The sequence below is a fragment of the Mus caroli genome, unplaced genomic scaffold (genome assembly GCF_978045245.1).
Source record: "Mus caroli unplaced genomic scaffold, Mus_caroli_1 scaffold_1, whole genome shotgun sequence".
Classification (NCBI taxonomy): Eukaryota; Metazoa; Chordata; class Mammalia; order Rodentia; family Muridae; genus Mus; species Mus caroli.
Window position 1 is genome coordinate 33,703,530 of NW_028227256.1, and position 17,970 is coordinate 33,721,499.

Genomic DNA, 17,970 nt, shown 5'->3' on the forward strand with positions numbered 1-17,970 from the left:
GGTCGCACCCCCTTAGATGAACTGATGGAAGGCTGCTTGCAGTCTTAGGAACCACATGGTCTATGTGCCACATTTCTTGTTTGTCCCCTAGCTTGTTTGAAATGAACTATACCATGACTGATGCCTTGGGGTCGCACCCCCTTAAATGAACTGATGGAAGGCTGCTTGCAGTCTTAGGAACCACATGGTCTATGTGCCTGCCACATTTCTTTCCAAGTTCTGAATCCCCAAACTCTTGTGGTTCTGGACTGCTCATTCCTCTGTGCCTTACCCACGAGGCTGCACGCAAGCGCCTGTTCCCACTCCCTCTACTCTGAAGCCTTCGCTCGTGCTCCCTGTTAGACCTCGCTGTCACTCTGGCCTTGGATTTCCCATCCCTTGAATTGTTCTCACGTCTCCTGTTTGTGAGGTTCCTTCCCTAACCTACCAATTCTGCAGATCTGGTACATCCATCCCTCACTCCTCTGTGTACAACACTATAATGTGTACACGGCCACCACTTCCTGTTGTCCCTGTTCTGTTAGGCCAGCCTCTTTGGAGGTTTCACCAACTATTTTCTCACTTGCTTCTTTTGCACTCCTTTTCCTATTTAGAGAGAGGTGTCAGTGTGTAGCCTCACTGACCTCAAGCGTGTGACAAACTTCCTGTCTCTACCTCACCAGTACTACAATTACAGATGTGTGCACAGCTAGAAACCCTATTTTGAGTTAAGAGGTAGATGGTTTTGGTTTTAGCCCTGTTTTCAAAATATTTTTGTTTGTTTGTTTTTTGAGACAAGGTTTTTCTGTGTATCCCAGGATGTCTTGGAACTTGCTCTGTAGAACAGGCAGGTCTTGAACTCAGAGATCCTCCTGCCTCTGTCTCCTGAGTGCTAGGATTAAAGGTGTGCACCAGCAATGCCTGGCCTCAAAATCATTTTTAACAATAACTGCAGCAGTTATCACCGGCAGCCGTCCATCAGATTCTGTCTGGAGAAGCAAGGGAAGAACAAGTTCCATGACAAGCAGTTGCTTGTTTGCACTGTGATACAGAGAGGCCATTGCTTCCCCCAGGAGATGGGTCTGAGCTACCTAACAACTGCGAAGTTGCTGTGTCCACTGCCCATGATCCTGACTGCTCCTTCTCCCTCACATGCCTTGTTCTTTGGAAGGGGGAGGACAGGGTTACCTTTGCTTTTTGACATCGGTGACGGAGGCTGCTCTGTAAACACGTCTAGGGGGGAGGAGTCGTGGTGGTCAAAGTCTTTGTCCATGGCTTCTATGAGACTGGTGATGTCGGAGTCCTCTGAGCTGTGCCGTGTGGTGCTGGCTCGCTCGGGGTGGGAAGGGTGTGTGAGGGGGGCAGGAGACAGCCTTTCTGGTGGTGGCTCCTGATGCTGAGGCACTGGTGGTGGCGGCTGTGAGTGCTGCTCCAGTGGGCTGTGGCTGTGGTGCTGGCTGCTGTGTTGGCCCTGCTTTGCCCCTTTGGACTTCCTGCTTGCTGTGTGCCCCTGGGTTGCTGCAGCTGTCTCTGAGACTAGGGGGCTTGTTTTGCTTGTAGACTGTGAGGCAGCTGCTTGTGGAGAAGTCCTGCTTGACATACTTGAACTGTTTCTGGTTCTGACGTTGTCCACGTCAGCTGAGTTTTTGCTGCCATGGCTGCTGTGTGGGTGGACTGATGTGCCACACTGCCTGTGACTGCCTGTACCAGGCCGGGATGATGTGTTACTATAGAAACCCCTACCATGACTGTGTTCGCAGCCAAGTGTGTTCAAGCTGAAAAATGGATCAATTGAAAAATCAGTAAGCAGTAACTTCCAACATAATACTAAGAAAAACATTTAATTAGTAAACCCATCATAAAGAGAAACTAGGAACAGAAGTAGGAAGGGATCAGAGCCACAACCTTCTACAGTTCGTCACCTCCGACAGTTATAAATAAGGTTAGGACTCTAACTAAGAACTAAGCATATTTTGTCCCTGTTAAGAACTCTCATGAGTTCTCAGTATCTGAGCACCAGAATAGTTTTTTAAAAAATTTCAAGATAAATTTCATTTCTTGTAATTCATAAGAAAGCTAAGTATCAGCTAAGTCTATGTGTACTAAAAAGTGGACTTTTAGTATATGAACATACTTTCCTTCAGATGAAATACCAACGATTCTCCTGAGATCAAATGGCCTTCCCACATCAAAGGGCGGGTTTGAGGCTTCAAAGGAGAGTCGCCGTCGGAAGGGCTCCCAAATTCCTTGAGCTTCCAAGTAGGCTGTTCCGATGACCAGGAGAAAGAGTGCACTGTGGAGCAGAGGGGCGGTCAGCATTCTTTGCCAAAACAAGAATAATCTTTGGTTACCACAGGTTTCTTGATAACTACAGAATGATGTAAAAACTCCAAGTTGTCTGTAACACACTTTTAAGGAAAGACAAAACTGAAGCATCGTAGCTCAGAGTTTATAGACCAATCTCTGCGTACAGTATTTAGGCTGCACGGATGCCTGTGCGCTACATGCATGCAGTACCAACGGGGGCCATAAAAGGGGATGGGCTCTCCTGGAGCCGGAGTTAAGGTGGTTGTAACTGCCAAGCGGGAGCTGTGAATTGAACCCACATCTTCTGGAGGAGCACCAGTGCCTTCCTTAACCACTGAGCCGTCTCTCCAGCCTCTGCACCCCAACTTTAAAAGTTCACAACTGTGGCTGGAGAGATGGCTCAGCAGCTAAGAGCACTGACTGCTCTTCCAAAGGTCCTGAGTTCAAATCCCATCAACCACGTGGTGGCTCACAACCACCCGTAGTGAGATCTGACGCCCTCTCCGGGTGCATCTGAAGTCAGCTACAGTGTACTTATGTATAATAATAAATGAATCTTTGGGCAAGAGCAAGCAGGGACTGAATGAGCTGGGTTGACTGGAGTGAGCAGGGCCAACTGAAGCGAGTAGAAGTCCTAAAAATTCAACCCCCAACAACCACATGAAGGCTCACAACCATCTGTACAGCTACAGTGTACTCATATAAACAAACAAACAAATCTTTAAAAAGAAAAGTTCACAACCCTACACAGAAGCTGAGTGTACATCAGACAATAATGTGCGTCAGAGGAGACAGCTGCAGTGAGAGGAGCTGGATGGAGGTTCACCTCTCTTTCCTGTACGGATGTATAAGCAGCTATAAATAACTTGTTGTAAGTATATTTGAGTCTCTAAACTGATATAAAGATAAGAATGCCAAGTCTTCAGAAACATTTCTCCTCTGTCCTATGTTGCTTAGGCTTATAATGATGTTAATTACATATGCTCAAATAAGGCAACTATACCTGATATTCTGGGCTTGCTTTCTTATGAACTAGCACAGACCTCACTTGTTAAGCAACTTTCAAAGGTAGTAACACTTTGCAATCCATGCCACCCAAGAAGGGTTCAGTTGTTTAACTGTTCCCACGAGCACTCAAGCCTGACAGAGCCAGGGGTGTCTGCTGTGCCTGCTGAGACCCGGCAACTGTGAGAGAGCGAGTGGCCCCAGGGGGTGAGTGAGAGGCAGCCCTGGTTGGCTGTGGAGGAGCATGCTGTACCTCATGACCCCGGAGATGATGATGTAGAGCGCCAGCTCCCAGTTGGGTCTAGGGAGGGCTTCTGCACAGGCGGCTAGCATGTGGTACGGAAGAGAGGCATTCAATACAAACACAAACTCGGAGCCGCTGCTTGTCACAAACTTCAGCTCCCGAATGACTCTGGAGGCTGTGAAATCTGGAGTAAACCTGAGACACAAGAATGGCAGTGAGGTTCGTTTTCAAACATGCTTCTTCTCGGTTCTATTGTTTTTCTTTGTTGAATCTAGGATTTATTTGTACTGATGTTGTTAAAACACAACAGAACACAACACAATGATTCGCATGCCTAGTGTTGTTCTGTCACCTCCTGTATACTTGTAGTCACTTGTTATTAGCTGTACACATACATCAGTGCCTCCTTCCTCCCTGGATACTTGGGTGGCAGACGTTTTGCAGAGCATGGAGCAATATACACAACAGTGCTGATTAACAGCCACAGACGCTCACAGAATTGTTGTTTAATCACAGGGCAGAGGTCATCTGGTACTGCATCATCAGTTGCTCCATAGCTGCGCCTGACACTGAAGGCACCGAGGCTATCTCTGTTAAGGCAAAGCCTCCATCTTGGAAAAATGTGAGGCACAGGTGGCTCTGTGGTTGAGAGACCACCAAGTCACACTAACATCTTAGGCTTTACAACTGTAGAAGTAATACTGAAATTGGATTCTAAAAAGTAGCTGCTAAGATTATCTGATCCAATTTAAGGGCAGAGGAAGTTTTACAATGCTGGAAACAAAAACATGCAACAAATATTTTAGTTGAAGTTAGGTAGGAAAAAATAAAATAAATACATTTGTGATAGACTTTTAAAAAATATTGCCTGCATGTATGTCTGTACACCACATTCAGTCCCTGAAGTGGCCAGAAGAAGACAGATCCCTTCAGGAACTGGAATTACAGAAGGTTGTTGGCCACCGTGTGGGTACCAAGAATCAAACCCAGCCAGTAGCCCCTGATAAAGACCCCTCAGGTCTGGAAGTGCATGTCCGTGCAGCAGTGAACTGACTCAGCAGCAGTGGAAAGCTCCATCTGTGGTGAGCCAGACAAGGACGTACTTACAGTATGACGATGTCTCTGGAGGCGTTGGCACTCAGGGCAAACTCTTGACAGTTAACCACTTTAAAACCATATCCCTCACACGCATATCCACTGATCTCAATGGTTTCCACACGGATTTCAAGTTGCCCCGTATTCTCTACTTTGAATGTTCTTTTCAATGTGAAATTTGGTTCTCTTAGTTTCAAACCTAAAGAGGGGAACAACCACAAATATAGATAAATCTTGCTATCATGTGCTTCCAGTGTGAACATGTTGTGAGCTTCTGTATGCTGGACATTATGAATCCACCCCACATGTCAAAAAGACCAGCCATTCATAAGGTTTCATCCGGGAACAACCCACTGGGGTCTGCCATTGTATTTATAATTAATTAGTTTCATATATGTATTTTTGGGCAGTAAGGTCTCTGTCAGTACTCCTGACTGGGACCGAACTCATTCCGTAGTTTAGGATGGCCTAGAACTAATGCTCCCTTGCTTTGGCCTCCCACAGCCTAGGCTCACAGAGGGCCTTCCCTGTCAGGCTCTGACCTACCATGGGCAAAGGGCATGTTTTACTTTCCACATTCAGAATAAACCTGCAAAAGAGCCAAGTGGAACAACTCTGACGTAAGGCCTGGGACTCTCTTAGCATCCATCCCACACTCAGGACCAGAAGGCAGGTATGCACATTTGGAATCACTATTTTTGCTTCTGGAATCCTGATGGCTGAAAGCATGTGCTCAAAGCCGGGCCTTCCCAAGCCCGATACTCACGGTCTATGCAATCCTTTAACAATGCTTCTGTGATTTTGAAGCGTAAGGAGCTTCCTGGACCTGGAAGCTTGCCTGCCACCCTCAAGTTCTCCATTGTCCCTTGACCTTGGACCATCACAGCGTCCATCACAGTCAGGTTGTTTCTATGAAAAATAACAATTACACATTTTCTCCTATTAATTTTGTGTAACTTTTGATACATAAGTTCTAACACTATGTAAACAACCACAAAAAATTATCCATATGTTGACTTTAAGGGAGAAAATTCAAAACCACACAATGCACAGTTTTCCACTGTGAGTCTCACATGGTAGAGGACGCTGTGCGTGGTCGGCCTGACAGGGGACCGTGAGTGAGGGAAGCACTGGCATGCACCCACACTTACGTCTAGAACCTACCTGACTATGATCAGGGAAGACACAGTTCTGTTGTGGAGTGGAGTGAACTTTACTTTGACAGATTTCTTTTCTCCAGGTTTTAAAATGAGGTTTAAAATGAAATGCCGAGAGAGACCCTCTGTAAATCCTGTTGGACTTTGCAGTGGATGAGCCTTGAATTATTGTATAAACAAACAGGAGTCATTAATATCGTTTCTGGGATCCATCTGTCCCTGACCCCCTCTAGGCCTCTCAAACTGCTCACACAGAGGAGCTGCCCCTTCGTGCGTCAAACACTGGCACTGAAGCGGGGTGGGAAGGAGCACCCATGGTCTGTGCGAAGTTACAGACTTCATTTCCCAGTTACAAAGCCTTCGAGTTTGAACTACGCATTCTATATTTGTGTACAGATATTTTTAACATGTACATGTATATTTGTTTTTAAATTTGAAATACAATTCACATATAGGAAAGGACACAGTCCCAAGACAAATAGATCAAGACATTACTATAAAGCCAATACTCACGACTGGGAGGTAAATAGACTGACAATCAGCACCCTAAGTCCTACTGATCCTGCAGCCCTGCGCAGGAAGTGGAGAACTCCCCCTGCCCTCCCCCCAAGTCAATGTGTGCTGTTGAGTTATACATGACCTGACCAATCTTTAATCCCATTTTGAAAGCTAAGTACCTATTTATTGCTGTGTAGACACTTGATTTAAGATATAACCCAATCTGAAATTCAAAATAAAACTTTATGACCAGTTTAAAAATGCTTCAGAGTTGTTTTGTTTATGTTAAAAACACTGTTTCAACACAAAGACACACTCTTGTGTTTTTTAAAGAAGACTAAATATTCTGGGGAAGAGTGAGTTGTGTGTGTGCCATTCTCTACTTCTCTTGGCATGGCTGTTCTGCTTGTGTTGGCGTGAACTGACAAACATACCACAGCACATGGACTTGATGAAGTGCACTACGTAAGTCCTGCTTATGAAGGAAAATGCTTCCCTTTACAGAGAACACTGTTCCTTATCAACAACCTACCAGGATAACAGACCACTCTGACTGTTCCGAAACGGCCGCTGAGAAAGCTCCTTTTAATAAACTATTCTTGGCCTCCACTTCCTTTCTAACTCTCACTATGTATGTAGCTTTGGCAGGCATCACACTCACTGAAATCCATCTGCCTCTGCCTCTGCCTCCTGAGTGCTGGGATTAAGTTTGTGTGTCATCATCATGCTGGCCCCACTTATGAGCACAATGAAAGACTATGTATTCCAAAATACTAACTCATTTAACCTCTGATGGTCTGAGAAGCACGTCGGGATAGTATGGTGCCCCGAAATAGCACTAACGGGCTCCATACTTGTGCAGTGGTAAGCTCTTAAGGGTCAGACAGACTGACCCAGGGACCCGTGGGTAATCTCAGAAATCCCTTCTGTAGTAATACAGACAGATGCATCTGCTTTTCTTAGGATGCTGTTTGTATTACCGAACAGTCAGCTGTTAGGTGTGAACCGAGACCACGGTGCTAAACCTCCCTTGTAGCCACGGTTTGCTCCCCAGTCTGCATTTATAATGAAAAGAAAATGTCTTTGAACAATAGCAAACCAAATTTATTCAATTTCAACATGAATTCATGACTCTCTAGAACTGGATATGACAGAAAAGGAAGCATGTTTAAAGGACTCTCAGCAATTAGAGTTTCACACTGAGAATTTCTTCTGTGGAAACCTCCTGAGGTCCAGAGGTTTTCCTCATCCATCTGTCCTTTAGAGTCTAGGTCAGGGTCCTATGTCTTGCAAATGCGACTGCATGAGATCATCAGCTCATTGACTTCTGTATTTTCCCTATCAAGGCAGAAGAAGCCAAGTTCTAGTAACTGGGCATTCTCAATGACTTCCAGCGCTTGCTACAATGGTATTTATGGATGGGAGGAGCAAGGCGAGATCCAAGAGAAAGATACAGGGAATCGGGAGTGTCTAAACTGCTGTCTGAGTTCTAGGCTCTGACTGCAGCTGTGGCAGAGATGAAGAACTACAAAGCAGCTGGCTGGACTGGCTGGGGAGACTTCCTACATAGCACTATGTGGTCCAAACAGGAAGGACAAACACTCTCATCTGAATAAGGCAGAAAGGCAATGAAGCACAAGACCCTAGGCAGCCTGCAGGGCTTTGGCCCCCGTGAACCCTTCCTAGCTGACATGCACCCTCCACAGCAAGGCCTGATACAATATGAGTGGCTAGCAGACACTTACCTGAATAATAGAGGCCACTTTCATCCCCAGAACAAATCAACTTATTATATACTTTAAAGTCAACATTATCTATTGAGATAAACACACACATAGAGCTGTGCCAGGTACTGGTCTCACATTCACAGGTTTTACAATTTTATCAGAAAGCATCTTTTTTTTTTGGGGGGGGGAGGTTGTTTTTTTTGAGACAGGGTTTCTCTGTGTAGCCCTGGCTGTCCTGGAACTCACTCTGTAGACCAGGCTGGCCTCGAACTCAGAAATCCACTCGCCTCTGCCTCTGCCTCCCAAGTGCTGGGATTAAAGGCGTGCGCCACCACACCCAGCTCAGCTGAATCTATTAACGCTTAAAAATAAAATGTTGCATTAGCATATTTCATGTACAGTCTCAGACTTTCTTCTGGGTGGCATTATGCTGAGCTATCGTGGGCTGACTCTAAGGTTAATACCCACAAAGAGTAACCGTCTAACATACCCTGTGAATCTGCAGCCCTGACTCTTCCTGCTCTCCTCTGCCTCTAAGTCAATTCCTGGACTGCAATAGCTGCCTTCATTCAGCCAGGCTAAGGGCAGCCCGCAGGTGTCCTTCCCGTCGGCCCTGGTCCTAGCAGAGTAAATGACTGTTGTATACTTACGCTGTTCCTGTAGACTTGGAATTCAAGTGTTCTCAAATCTAGCTTGGCCACCTTACTCAAGTTAAACCTAAAATAAAAACCACATGTTTATCTTCATAAACATCACAACTAGGAACTATGGAGGATAGCCAAACTTGAGGTTTTATTTGCAAATTTATCTTTTGTCAGGTCTTGGGACCAGTAGCATTATACCATATTAATACTATTTAAAAGGCTAAAGGCTAACTTATAATTAATACCTTGTTCAATTTTAAAAAGGAATTAGTGGAATTATTTTGTCTGTTGTCCCTTTACAAATCTGTTAAATGTGAGCACCCATTTACACCTGTTGAAAGCTTTTCTTCATGTTCAATTCAATACCAACCCACCCCCAGGACACTGCTGGCAACTTCAGCCATAAGCCAGGCTCTGCGCTTACCCTTTGACCATCTAAGGGGTGCTTACCTTGAGACTAACTTATCTGCAAAGACGGAGGGGTTGGAATACAAAGCCAGTGGGATGAACTGGACGTAGACAGGGACGTCTGCAGGGTTTTCTAAGCTAATCTCTTCTTCCTTAAAGCAAAGCCCAGATGCGTTAGTGCAGATCCCTACAGAGGAATTACAGTGCAGGCTCTGTAAGCACGCGTGGCCCACTGCTGACTGCTTAGGCCGTTTGAACACTTACCGAGGAACAGTTTGTGTTAGTGAGTGGGAACCTCAGAAGCCGGGGCGAGCTAAGGACGGACGGCCAGGAGAGCTCGGCACTGACTTTTGATACGATATTTTTCTGAAGATCTGTATTTACTTCAAACATAGCATTCAACCTAGAAAAGCAATTTCTACGTCAGTGTGAAAAACAAAACATTTGAGTTTTCTAAACATAAGAAATCATACTTAAGACTTTTTTTCTGGTTCTTTAAAAAAAAAGTTTATTCTATTTTTTAAACTTTAAAATGTTACTATTTGCACAATGCTGAGATTAGTTTTACTTTCATACATATACTTGATATATTTCTTCCAGTGTTCACTCTTCTATACCGTCTTTGCCTGGCTCCCATTTTCTTTCTTTTTCTTTTTGTAACCCAGTGAGTCTCATTAGGGTAGTTACAACAGCATGGGAGTGGACATTTGTCTGTCTGCCTTCCCCGGGGCTACATCCCTGGCAAACATGTGTCCGTCTCCCCCCCCCCCCCAAACACACACACATTACTCATTCTCTGCACATAAACCCTCACGGAGCCCCACCCTACTCCACAATAGGGTGCTGATAGCCCTTGGCCTGTGGAGATCTTGTACAGGCGGTCACGACCCTGAGTTAAGAGTGCGTGAGTTCCGTCACAGCCACAAGTAGCTCACCATTTCCCCTGGCCTGAATGTTCCCTGCACGTTTCTGGTGATGTTCCTTGAGTCTTAGAGAAGTTGACAGAGACACTTATGATTGGGCATGCAGCTTTATTAAGCTCTCAATGACATATCATGTGTCTCTATTTTGGCACAGAGAGCTATCAACATTAAAGTCATCTGTGCTATAGCTCTGTCCAGCATATGTAAAGGATGACAAGCTTGAGTTCTAGTAGCATCAGTAAAAGATGCATGCACATCTTCAAAAACGTTTTTCTTGGTAGTACTGAGGATTGAAGCAAATGCCTGTGTGCTAGGCAAGCTACCTACCACTGAACTACATCAACGGCCTAGTCCTCAAAGGTATTTAAAGGTATTAATTCAATAATGAAGGCTGAACACTTGGATTTTAAAGACTCTTCCATGGCTTCCATGGGCAGGATGTGGACACCCCAGCAGGACACTTGGGTATTCCCAGGAGTACCATGGACAAGAGGTGCTGGCTTGACACACACAGTTTCCCTCTGACATAAAACCAAGGTGACATCTTCACATGATAAAGAGGTCAGTTCAAGAGGAAATAAACGGAGAGTATAGACTGCATTCAGTCATAGTCACCCTCAGGACCTCATATGAACACATCCTTACTAATGAGTGCTCAAGAGTCAGCAGTCCAGGACCTGGAACGTATTTGGAAATGCCAAGTGTCTGGGACTAACCCGTGCAGCACACTCAGACCCAGTGCTATTGAATTCTGATTCTGGGTACTGACAAGCACATGCGTACAAACAAGGTAACCCAAGTGCAGGCACGAGGAGTGCTCCACTCATTGTCAACCAGATAGGGGGGCAGAGGGCAGACGGGAAGCCAGGGCCTTGGTGAGGAGCATGTCGGAAGACACTGGTGGTGAAGAGGCTCCCTGGCTGCAGCAGCAGGCAGCACTAATGAGTTACTCATCACCACTAGGAGACTGCCTACACTTTACAAGCTCCACTCTGGAGACACTGAGTAAGAGAGTTGTGATCACTGAGCTTCTCGAGGTTATTACAAGTCTTTGTGTGCTCAGGGAAACCATTTTCAATGAGAAAACTTTCTTTTCTTTACTATAAGGAAAATTTTACAATATAGAAACTCTCATTCTCAACAGTTAATGGACTGAACCATCTAGTAGACAGATGGACTTATGAGCTGAGCTGAACAGACAGTTCTCAAGGGAAGAAATACCAATGTCCAAACACATTTGAAGAAGTCTTCAACATCCTTAGCCATCAAGGGATGCAAATTAGAACTGCTCTGAGATTCAGAGGGGTGGCTATTATTTAAACGCGCACACACACACCCCTGACTAACCAACTGACCCCCAACAAGCGTTAGTGAAGATGGTGGGTGGAGTGAAGCTCTACTTGTTGCAGATGGGAACGCCAACTTGTCCAGCCATTATGGAAATCAGTATGGAGGTTCCTTGAAAATTAACAGTAGAACTATTATATCTCTACTATCCAGGGGACGTTCCCTAAGGTTGTTAAGTCAACATACTGTAGAGATATCTGCAAAAAGCAGTATTTATCACTGCACTATCTAAAACAGCCAAGAGTGAAGAGGGAACCAGGAGAGGTCTCAAGGAAAGCCAAGAGGAGATAATGGAAAATACATCATGAGAGCAAAATCAGGGGATTCCTCTAAGGAAGAGAGGGACCAGCAAGGAGGCAGAGGAACTGTAAGAACCAAGTGTACTCATGCACATGACGATGCCAGCAACACCCATGCTCTGTGTGCTAACCAAAGCTTTAAAACTTCATACTGTCCTTACAGGAGAATACTTTAACTCTGACCTATACATATCACGTCAGCCAAGAGAGAAAAGTACTTGTTACTCATCAGTATTCCTGTTTCTGAAAAAGTTCTTTTCTACTGTGCGTGAAAGGGCCAGGCTGCTGTGATACATTTCAGTGTTTGAGTCCAGGTACAGCACTGGGTTTCCAGAAGCCTATTTCGACCTGCCAAAGATGCAGTGGGGAGGCCACTGCAGGGCCCTCTTTCCCCAGCAAAAGACCAGCACTTGAAGAAAAAGGAAGTAGCATTTTTCATAAGGAACAAATCAATTTGGTCTCCTGTTGGGATTAATCCTAACTTGCCTTTTGGAGAGGCCAGTGACAGACAAATCTTTCTTCTCATGCATAACACTGTGTCTAAGGTGGACATGGCAGTCACTATAAACAAGGATGATTTCAAATAGTTCCTCTGATTTTTAAGGACAGATCTCATGCACTGGAGAAAAGAGGACACAGGAGTGTGTGTATTTCTTAGCGACACATGCTAACAATGACAATGTGACATAATGACAGAGCTGCCCCGTGGGCTGCCCTGCTAAAACTCTTGAATGAAGCAGAAGCTCATACCTATGTCCTGCGTTCTCCTTTATCCCCATCCAAGCCTTGAACAAGCTCTGATGTGCGTCCCAGTCGGCGTCCCACGAGTCCTCCTGCATGGCCACCCCAGGCTGTACTTTGGGTTCAGCTAAAAGAGGAAGCACAAGTCAGCGTGCACTCAGCCTAAGCCACTGCCAGGGCCCCTTCCAGGGAGTGCTGCAGTACTGAGGCAGGCAGGCGAGGAAAGGCAGGCAGGTGGGATGGAAGACTTACATTTGGATAGGAAAGGCAAGCCGATATAGCAGTGATCCCCACACTGGAGCCCAGGGTCAAAATAAATGTTTGCAATCTGTAAAGGAACACAGGAAGACCATGAGTGCCGAGGATAGACAGACGGCCAGCCACAGAGTGATGACAGCTGGAAATTCTCATTTCTAACAAACCTTAGACTTCTTCCCTGGCTCCAAGTCTTCCCTATTACCCCGTAATCGTTTGTAGTAGAATCGTACGTCTTCTGACAAAGACCTTATTTGCTGTATCTTCACCTTCTGTGAGAAGGAATTCATAATATTTAAGCTCTGATGAACTATTTTCCCCTGAAAGAAGAAAACACAAATTCAGAATTTTCATCAGTTGACCTTTTAAAATTATAACTGACACAAAAATCCACCCCCTCATTCAAATGAGAACCGGCAAATCTGAAGACCTGAGATCACAGGCCAGCTTTTTCATTGGTGCCATTGTGTGTGTTACAGAAGTACTGTTATAAATTAATGGGAATTTAATTAGTGTTGACATACTAAGTATCCAAGAAGGCACAGAGGGAGCTTTAAAGGGTCACTTTGTTTGTAATGTAAAGTCTGTTAACACCAAGGTAAGGCTGCCCCAAAATAAATGAATTCTAAAATCTAACCAAGTAAAGCTGCAACACATTCTTTAAAAGAAAATGTTTTCCTTAGAAATACAACAGTAATTTTTGCCATCCAAGAGAAAATTAAATCTCTTTAAAAATGTAGGCTATCAGCTGGCATGGGGGTACATGCTGTACTGTCAGCATGTGGATGATCAAGGCCGGAGGACAGAGCTACAGAGTCCTTGTCTTGCAAAATAGCAATTCACAGTAAAAACACACCAAGTAACTCATCGAAGACTGACAAAACAGCACACAAATTAGATTCTTCTGAAAAGGTTTGCTTGTTTTAACTATGTGTATGAATGTTTGGGCTGCACACATGTAAAGGGCACTGTGTGCATGTCTGGCAAGTGCAGCGGCCAGAGTTAGGAACTGGGAACAGACAGCAAGAAGCTGCCATGCGGGTGCTGTGAACTCCACTATCCTCTCTGAGAAAGCCTAACTCCTCTTAACTGCTGAGCCGACTCTCCAGCCCCACAGACTGAAGTCTTCATCAGTGTTCCTTCTTACCAGGTACCAGTTTTGTTTTTCTAGAAGGTATCAAATTAGAAAAGCTTGAAATTAAAAAAAGATTCAAGCCAGGCAGTGGTGACACATGCCTTTAATCCCAGCACTCGGGAGGCAGAGGCAGGCAGATTTCAGCCTGGTCTACAGAGTGAGTTCCATGGCTACACAGAGAAACCCTGTCTCCAAAAAAAAAAAACAAAAAACAAACAAACAAAAAAAGATTTACATTATCCTTAAGAAGCACATTACAAGCTTGCTTTACTTTTATAAACTTTCTTATTGAATAAAGAATTATGGTTTTTGTACATGTGATTCCTATCCTCTTAAAAGAATTTCCTTAAATGAGAAACGTGCTTGTCTAATATTTAGTCCCAGAAAACAGATATATGACATCCTTCTCCCTGGCAAGACCCCGAGGGTGGCCATGAGGCTGGAGAGAGGAAGGGTACAGTGGTGGCTGCGGTGCCACCTTGGCAGCTATCCAGTTTCTACAGCTAACATAACTCCTGCTGGCCTGTTCTTAGGCCACATGAAGATCAAAGATAATAAAATTCCTTTTGCAACTCTACTCAAATATTGAGCTGAAAGGTTTTTGAAATGTTTTCTGACATACTGCTCCCTAGCAACAAGTGAGGAGATTGGTGTACTGATGGTGACTGAGGAGGAAGAAGGCTCTTATGCACGCATGATAAAGCACGGGTGTAACATACAGTCAGGACAAAGTGCAATATAGGAAGGCAAAGGCTTGATTATAGCCCAACTGAAATATGTTAAACTTATTACAATTTTATATTGAAAGGGACACAATCTTGAATCAGGCTTTGTTAAATGGGGTGTCCCATCTCCTACCCGCTAGACCTCCACCCCAAGAAGATTCCATTTTCTACATTCCTACCTCTGCCCAGTGTATCCTGACTCTATCTCAAAAAGCCAGCGCCTTTCCTATTTCTTCTCTCAAGGCTCAAACTCTGAGGTATAGCTGAATTCTCTGACTACCTGTCTCTCACAGTTGCCTCAATGTGTTGACCTCATTGGGACACTCAAGGAGTTGATCCCTGTGAAATATCTTTGCCTGTGCCCTCTCTCAACCACCTCCCTCATGTATATCACCTACTAGTCACTGCGGATAAAAGTATCTCATTCCTTTCCTAGACAGATCAACCCAAAAGAAACCATCATCAAACTATAAAGGAATTGTGACAAGTGTTCTAGAATTACACATGAAACTACTGCTGTCTACAGTAGTCAGCAAGTATTTGGATTTTTGTATTTCCTTACTTAATATCCTATATACAGACTTTTAATTCTTTAAAATTAAAAAGATTACATTATTTACTTGTGTGTGTATGGTGGTGGGCTCATGCGCTGGGGTGTGCACGCCCCCTGCAGAGTGTGCAGAGGTCAGAGAATGACCCACACGAGTGCTTCTCTCCTTCCCTCATGTGAGTCCTGGTAAGCTCAGGTGGATCAGGCTTGGAGGCAAGCACCTTCACCTGCAGAGCCACCAACCCCAGATCAACTGAAAACATCTTCATTTTAAATCTTAAAAGTAATTAAAAAGATACTGATTCTATCTAGAAAAAGATTTTATACTTATGTTGCACATATCAAGTTTTATATGTAAAACAACAATTTATTTGTATATTGTATTCATTTATTTATGAGAATACATATTTATATTTTTATGTAGGAAAAAAATCCAATTCAGCTGGGCTTTGTTGAAATCAAGGGACCTCTTCCTACTGAATAAAACCTATGTGGGTTTTTTTTCCCCTAGTACAAAGACTTTTTTTTTTTTTAAAGATTTATTTATTATTATACATAAGTACACTGTAGCTGTCTTCAGACACTCCAGAAGAGGGCATCAGATCTCATTACGGGTGGCTGTGAGCCACCATGTGGTTGCTGCGATTTGAACTCAGGATTTGAACTCAGGAAGAGCAGTCAGTGCTCTTAACCACTGAGCCATCTCTCTAGCCCACAAAGACATTTTTTACATTTTTAAGCATCTACAAAGTTTTTGGAGATGATTTAAAAATTGTCTGTACATGCCTGCCTAGACAATTTCTTATCAAGCTGAAAAAAATTGATTCTAGCTGTTTTTCAGATAGATCAGAGAAACATTTTCAACTTTTTCTGCAGCAAGAGTGCCTGTTTCTATTTTATGAGTGTTGGTATTTATGTGCATCGTATGTGTGTCTTGATCCCCTGGAACTGGAGTTACAGAGAGCTGGGAGCCATGCTGTCATGTAGGTGCTGGAGCTCAGCAGGTCCTGCAGCAAGTGCCCTTAGCCGCACAGCCGGCTCTCCAACTCCCAGTGACTCTTTAAACATGGCCCTGTCGCAGCCCTCGCCTTCCTCGGGCAGGGTGCAGCTGCTCCTCTCCCCGACAACCAATGGGATGTGTCCTTAGGTTTTCTAAATTGCTAACACCTAATTAAACAGCTTCATATGTTTTTTGTTTTTTTTTTTTAAAGGTCACTCTGTGTATATGTGTGTGTAAAACTATACAAAACAAGACATTTCTTTAGGCCATTATTTCTCCGCTTTCAAATAGTGGAGGCTTTGCTGGAAGCAGGAAAGGCTTTGTTGAGTTAGGCTGCAAGATGCTTTCTCTCTAAGCCCCTTTTTCTGTGCAGGGCAACTTGTATCTGCTTTACACATCAAGGTTCCTGCTTCCAGTCTTCATAGGCAATCTTCCTGAGGGAGGGTCTATTTCTCATCCACTTTACATTCTCTTAAGAACCTGGCGCAGTGCAGTGCTTCAGTTACAGTAAAGGATGAAAACAGGAAATGTCTTTCCCATTTGAGCTCTAAGCAACAGAAAACAACGAGCAAGCGAAGCGTTGAGTTGGCTTACTGGGAAGGAAGGGGGAAGAACCATGTGCTTGGGGAAGCAGGTCAGCGAGCCCACTGCGATCACAGCTTTCACAGGGATGGTCAGGATCTATGGAGGAAAGAGCAGACCACCATCACGTCAGAAGTCTGGGATGTTTGCCACTGACAATGACTTCACTGTTTTAGGAACTAGAAACAAAGCTTATTTTGTGTTGTATACTGACAATAACTCAAAACCAGTATTAAAACCACCCTGGAAACTTTTTTTTTGCCCAAGGTTTTCTATAAAATGAAAACAATCCATTTCCAGTGACTACTCATTTACCTGCTAAAACCAGTTAAGACCAAGTCACAGGGGAGGAATAAAGACAGCTTTTCAAAATACAAGTCCTCTACAGATTAAAAAGGAAAGCTGTATTCCTAAAACAACATCTATAAAAACCCAGGATTTCTACAGCTATGAAATTCAGTATTGTTTTGGTAGAAATAGATTTCAACTCAAGTTTTAAAGACAGTTGAACATTCTGTAGATAGAATTTCAGCTTATTCCTAATTAGTATCACAAGTGAGCCATGAATGCAGTGTATGGGGGTATATTTGTGTTTAGTTTTAAAAACTTTTATTTTTTTAATTGTATATGTGTGGATATTTTGCCTGAATACCTACCACGCTCATGCCTGGTGCCTGCAGAAACCAGAAGGGGGCACTAGAACCTCTGGAACTGGAACTACAAATAGTTATGAGCCACCTTGTAGGTGCTGGGAATTGAACCTGGGTCTTCAAGAAGAACAGCCAGTGCTCCTAGCTGCTGAACCATGTCTCCAGCCCCTTTTAATTTTTATTTTCATCCATTAAAAAAAAAAACAACAAAAACTGTCTCAATTCTGAAAGGCACTTACTTCTCTATGAATGTTAAGTTTGACTTCCTCACTTTTGGAGGTAACTGGACATACTCTAAGCATTTACTATTTGAATAGCCAGTTCTGTTTATTTTGCCACTGGATTTGTGTATGCTGAACCACTCAGGAGGACAAAGATAGCAACTTGCTGAATTTAGAAGTACTCAACCGCCCAAAGATCCGTAAGTGTTAAATTAAAAGTATTTAGGTCTGAGACAGGCAAGCGACCTTCCACCTGGAATGCTAGCACTTGGGAAGCTCGAGTAGGAGGCCTGCTAGTTCAAGGCTGGTTTACTATACAGTGACTTCCAGAACCTTTATCAAAAAAATCAAAAGTATAAAATAGGAAAAAGATCAGATCTGCCAGAAATACATGCAATCAGGATCTTAGTGAATATAATATACACTCTACACAGAGGACTGCAAAACATGAGTGCAGAGTCAGACCTGCAGCTCAGGA

At 43.9% G+C, this 17,970-nt stretch overlaps 1 protein-coding gene across 3 annotated transcripts in view; it reads right to left on the reverse strand.

Moving 5' to 3' along the window:
* Positions 1–17,970, reverse strand: part of Tmem131 (transmembrane protein 131) — a 149,492-nt gene that overhangs the window by 14,651 nt on the left and 116,871 nt on the right. For all 3 annotated transcript variants that reach the window (XM_021159938.3, XM_021159947.3, XM_021159927.3), the window contains exons 19-31: positions 16,634–16,720; positions 12,797–12,949; positions 12,627–12,702; positions 12,384–12,501; positions 9,329–9,467; positions 9,107–9,216; positions 8,663–8,729; positions 5,795–5,946; positions 5,397–5,539; positions 4,643–4,829; positions 3,545–3,730; positions 2,114–2,272; positions 1,168–1,754 (exon numbers count right to left, since the gene is read on the reverse strand). In XM_021159938.3, coding sequence (XP_021015597.1) covers positions 1,168–1,754; positions 2,114–2,272; positions 3,545–3,730; positions 4,643–4,829; positions 5,397–5,539; positions 5,795–5,946; positions 8,663–8,729; positions 9,107–9,216; positions 9,329–9,467; positions 12,384–12,501; positions 12,627–12,702; positions 12,797–12,949; positions 16,634–16,720 — 2,164 coding nt within the window. The remainder of the gene's footprint in view (positions 1–1,167; positions 1,755–2,113; positions 2,273–3,544; positions 3,731–4,642; positions 4,830–5,396; positions 5,540–5,794; positions 5,947–8,662; positions 8,730–9,106; positions 9,217–9,328; positions 9,468–12,383; positions 12,502–12,626; positions 12,703–12,796; positions 12,950–16,633; positions 16,721–17,970) is intronic.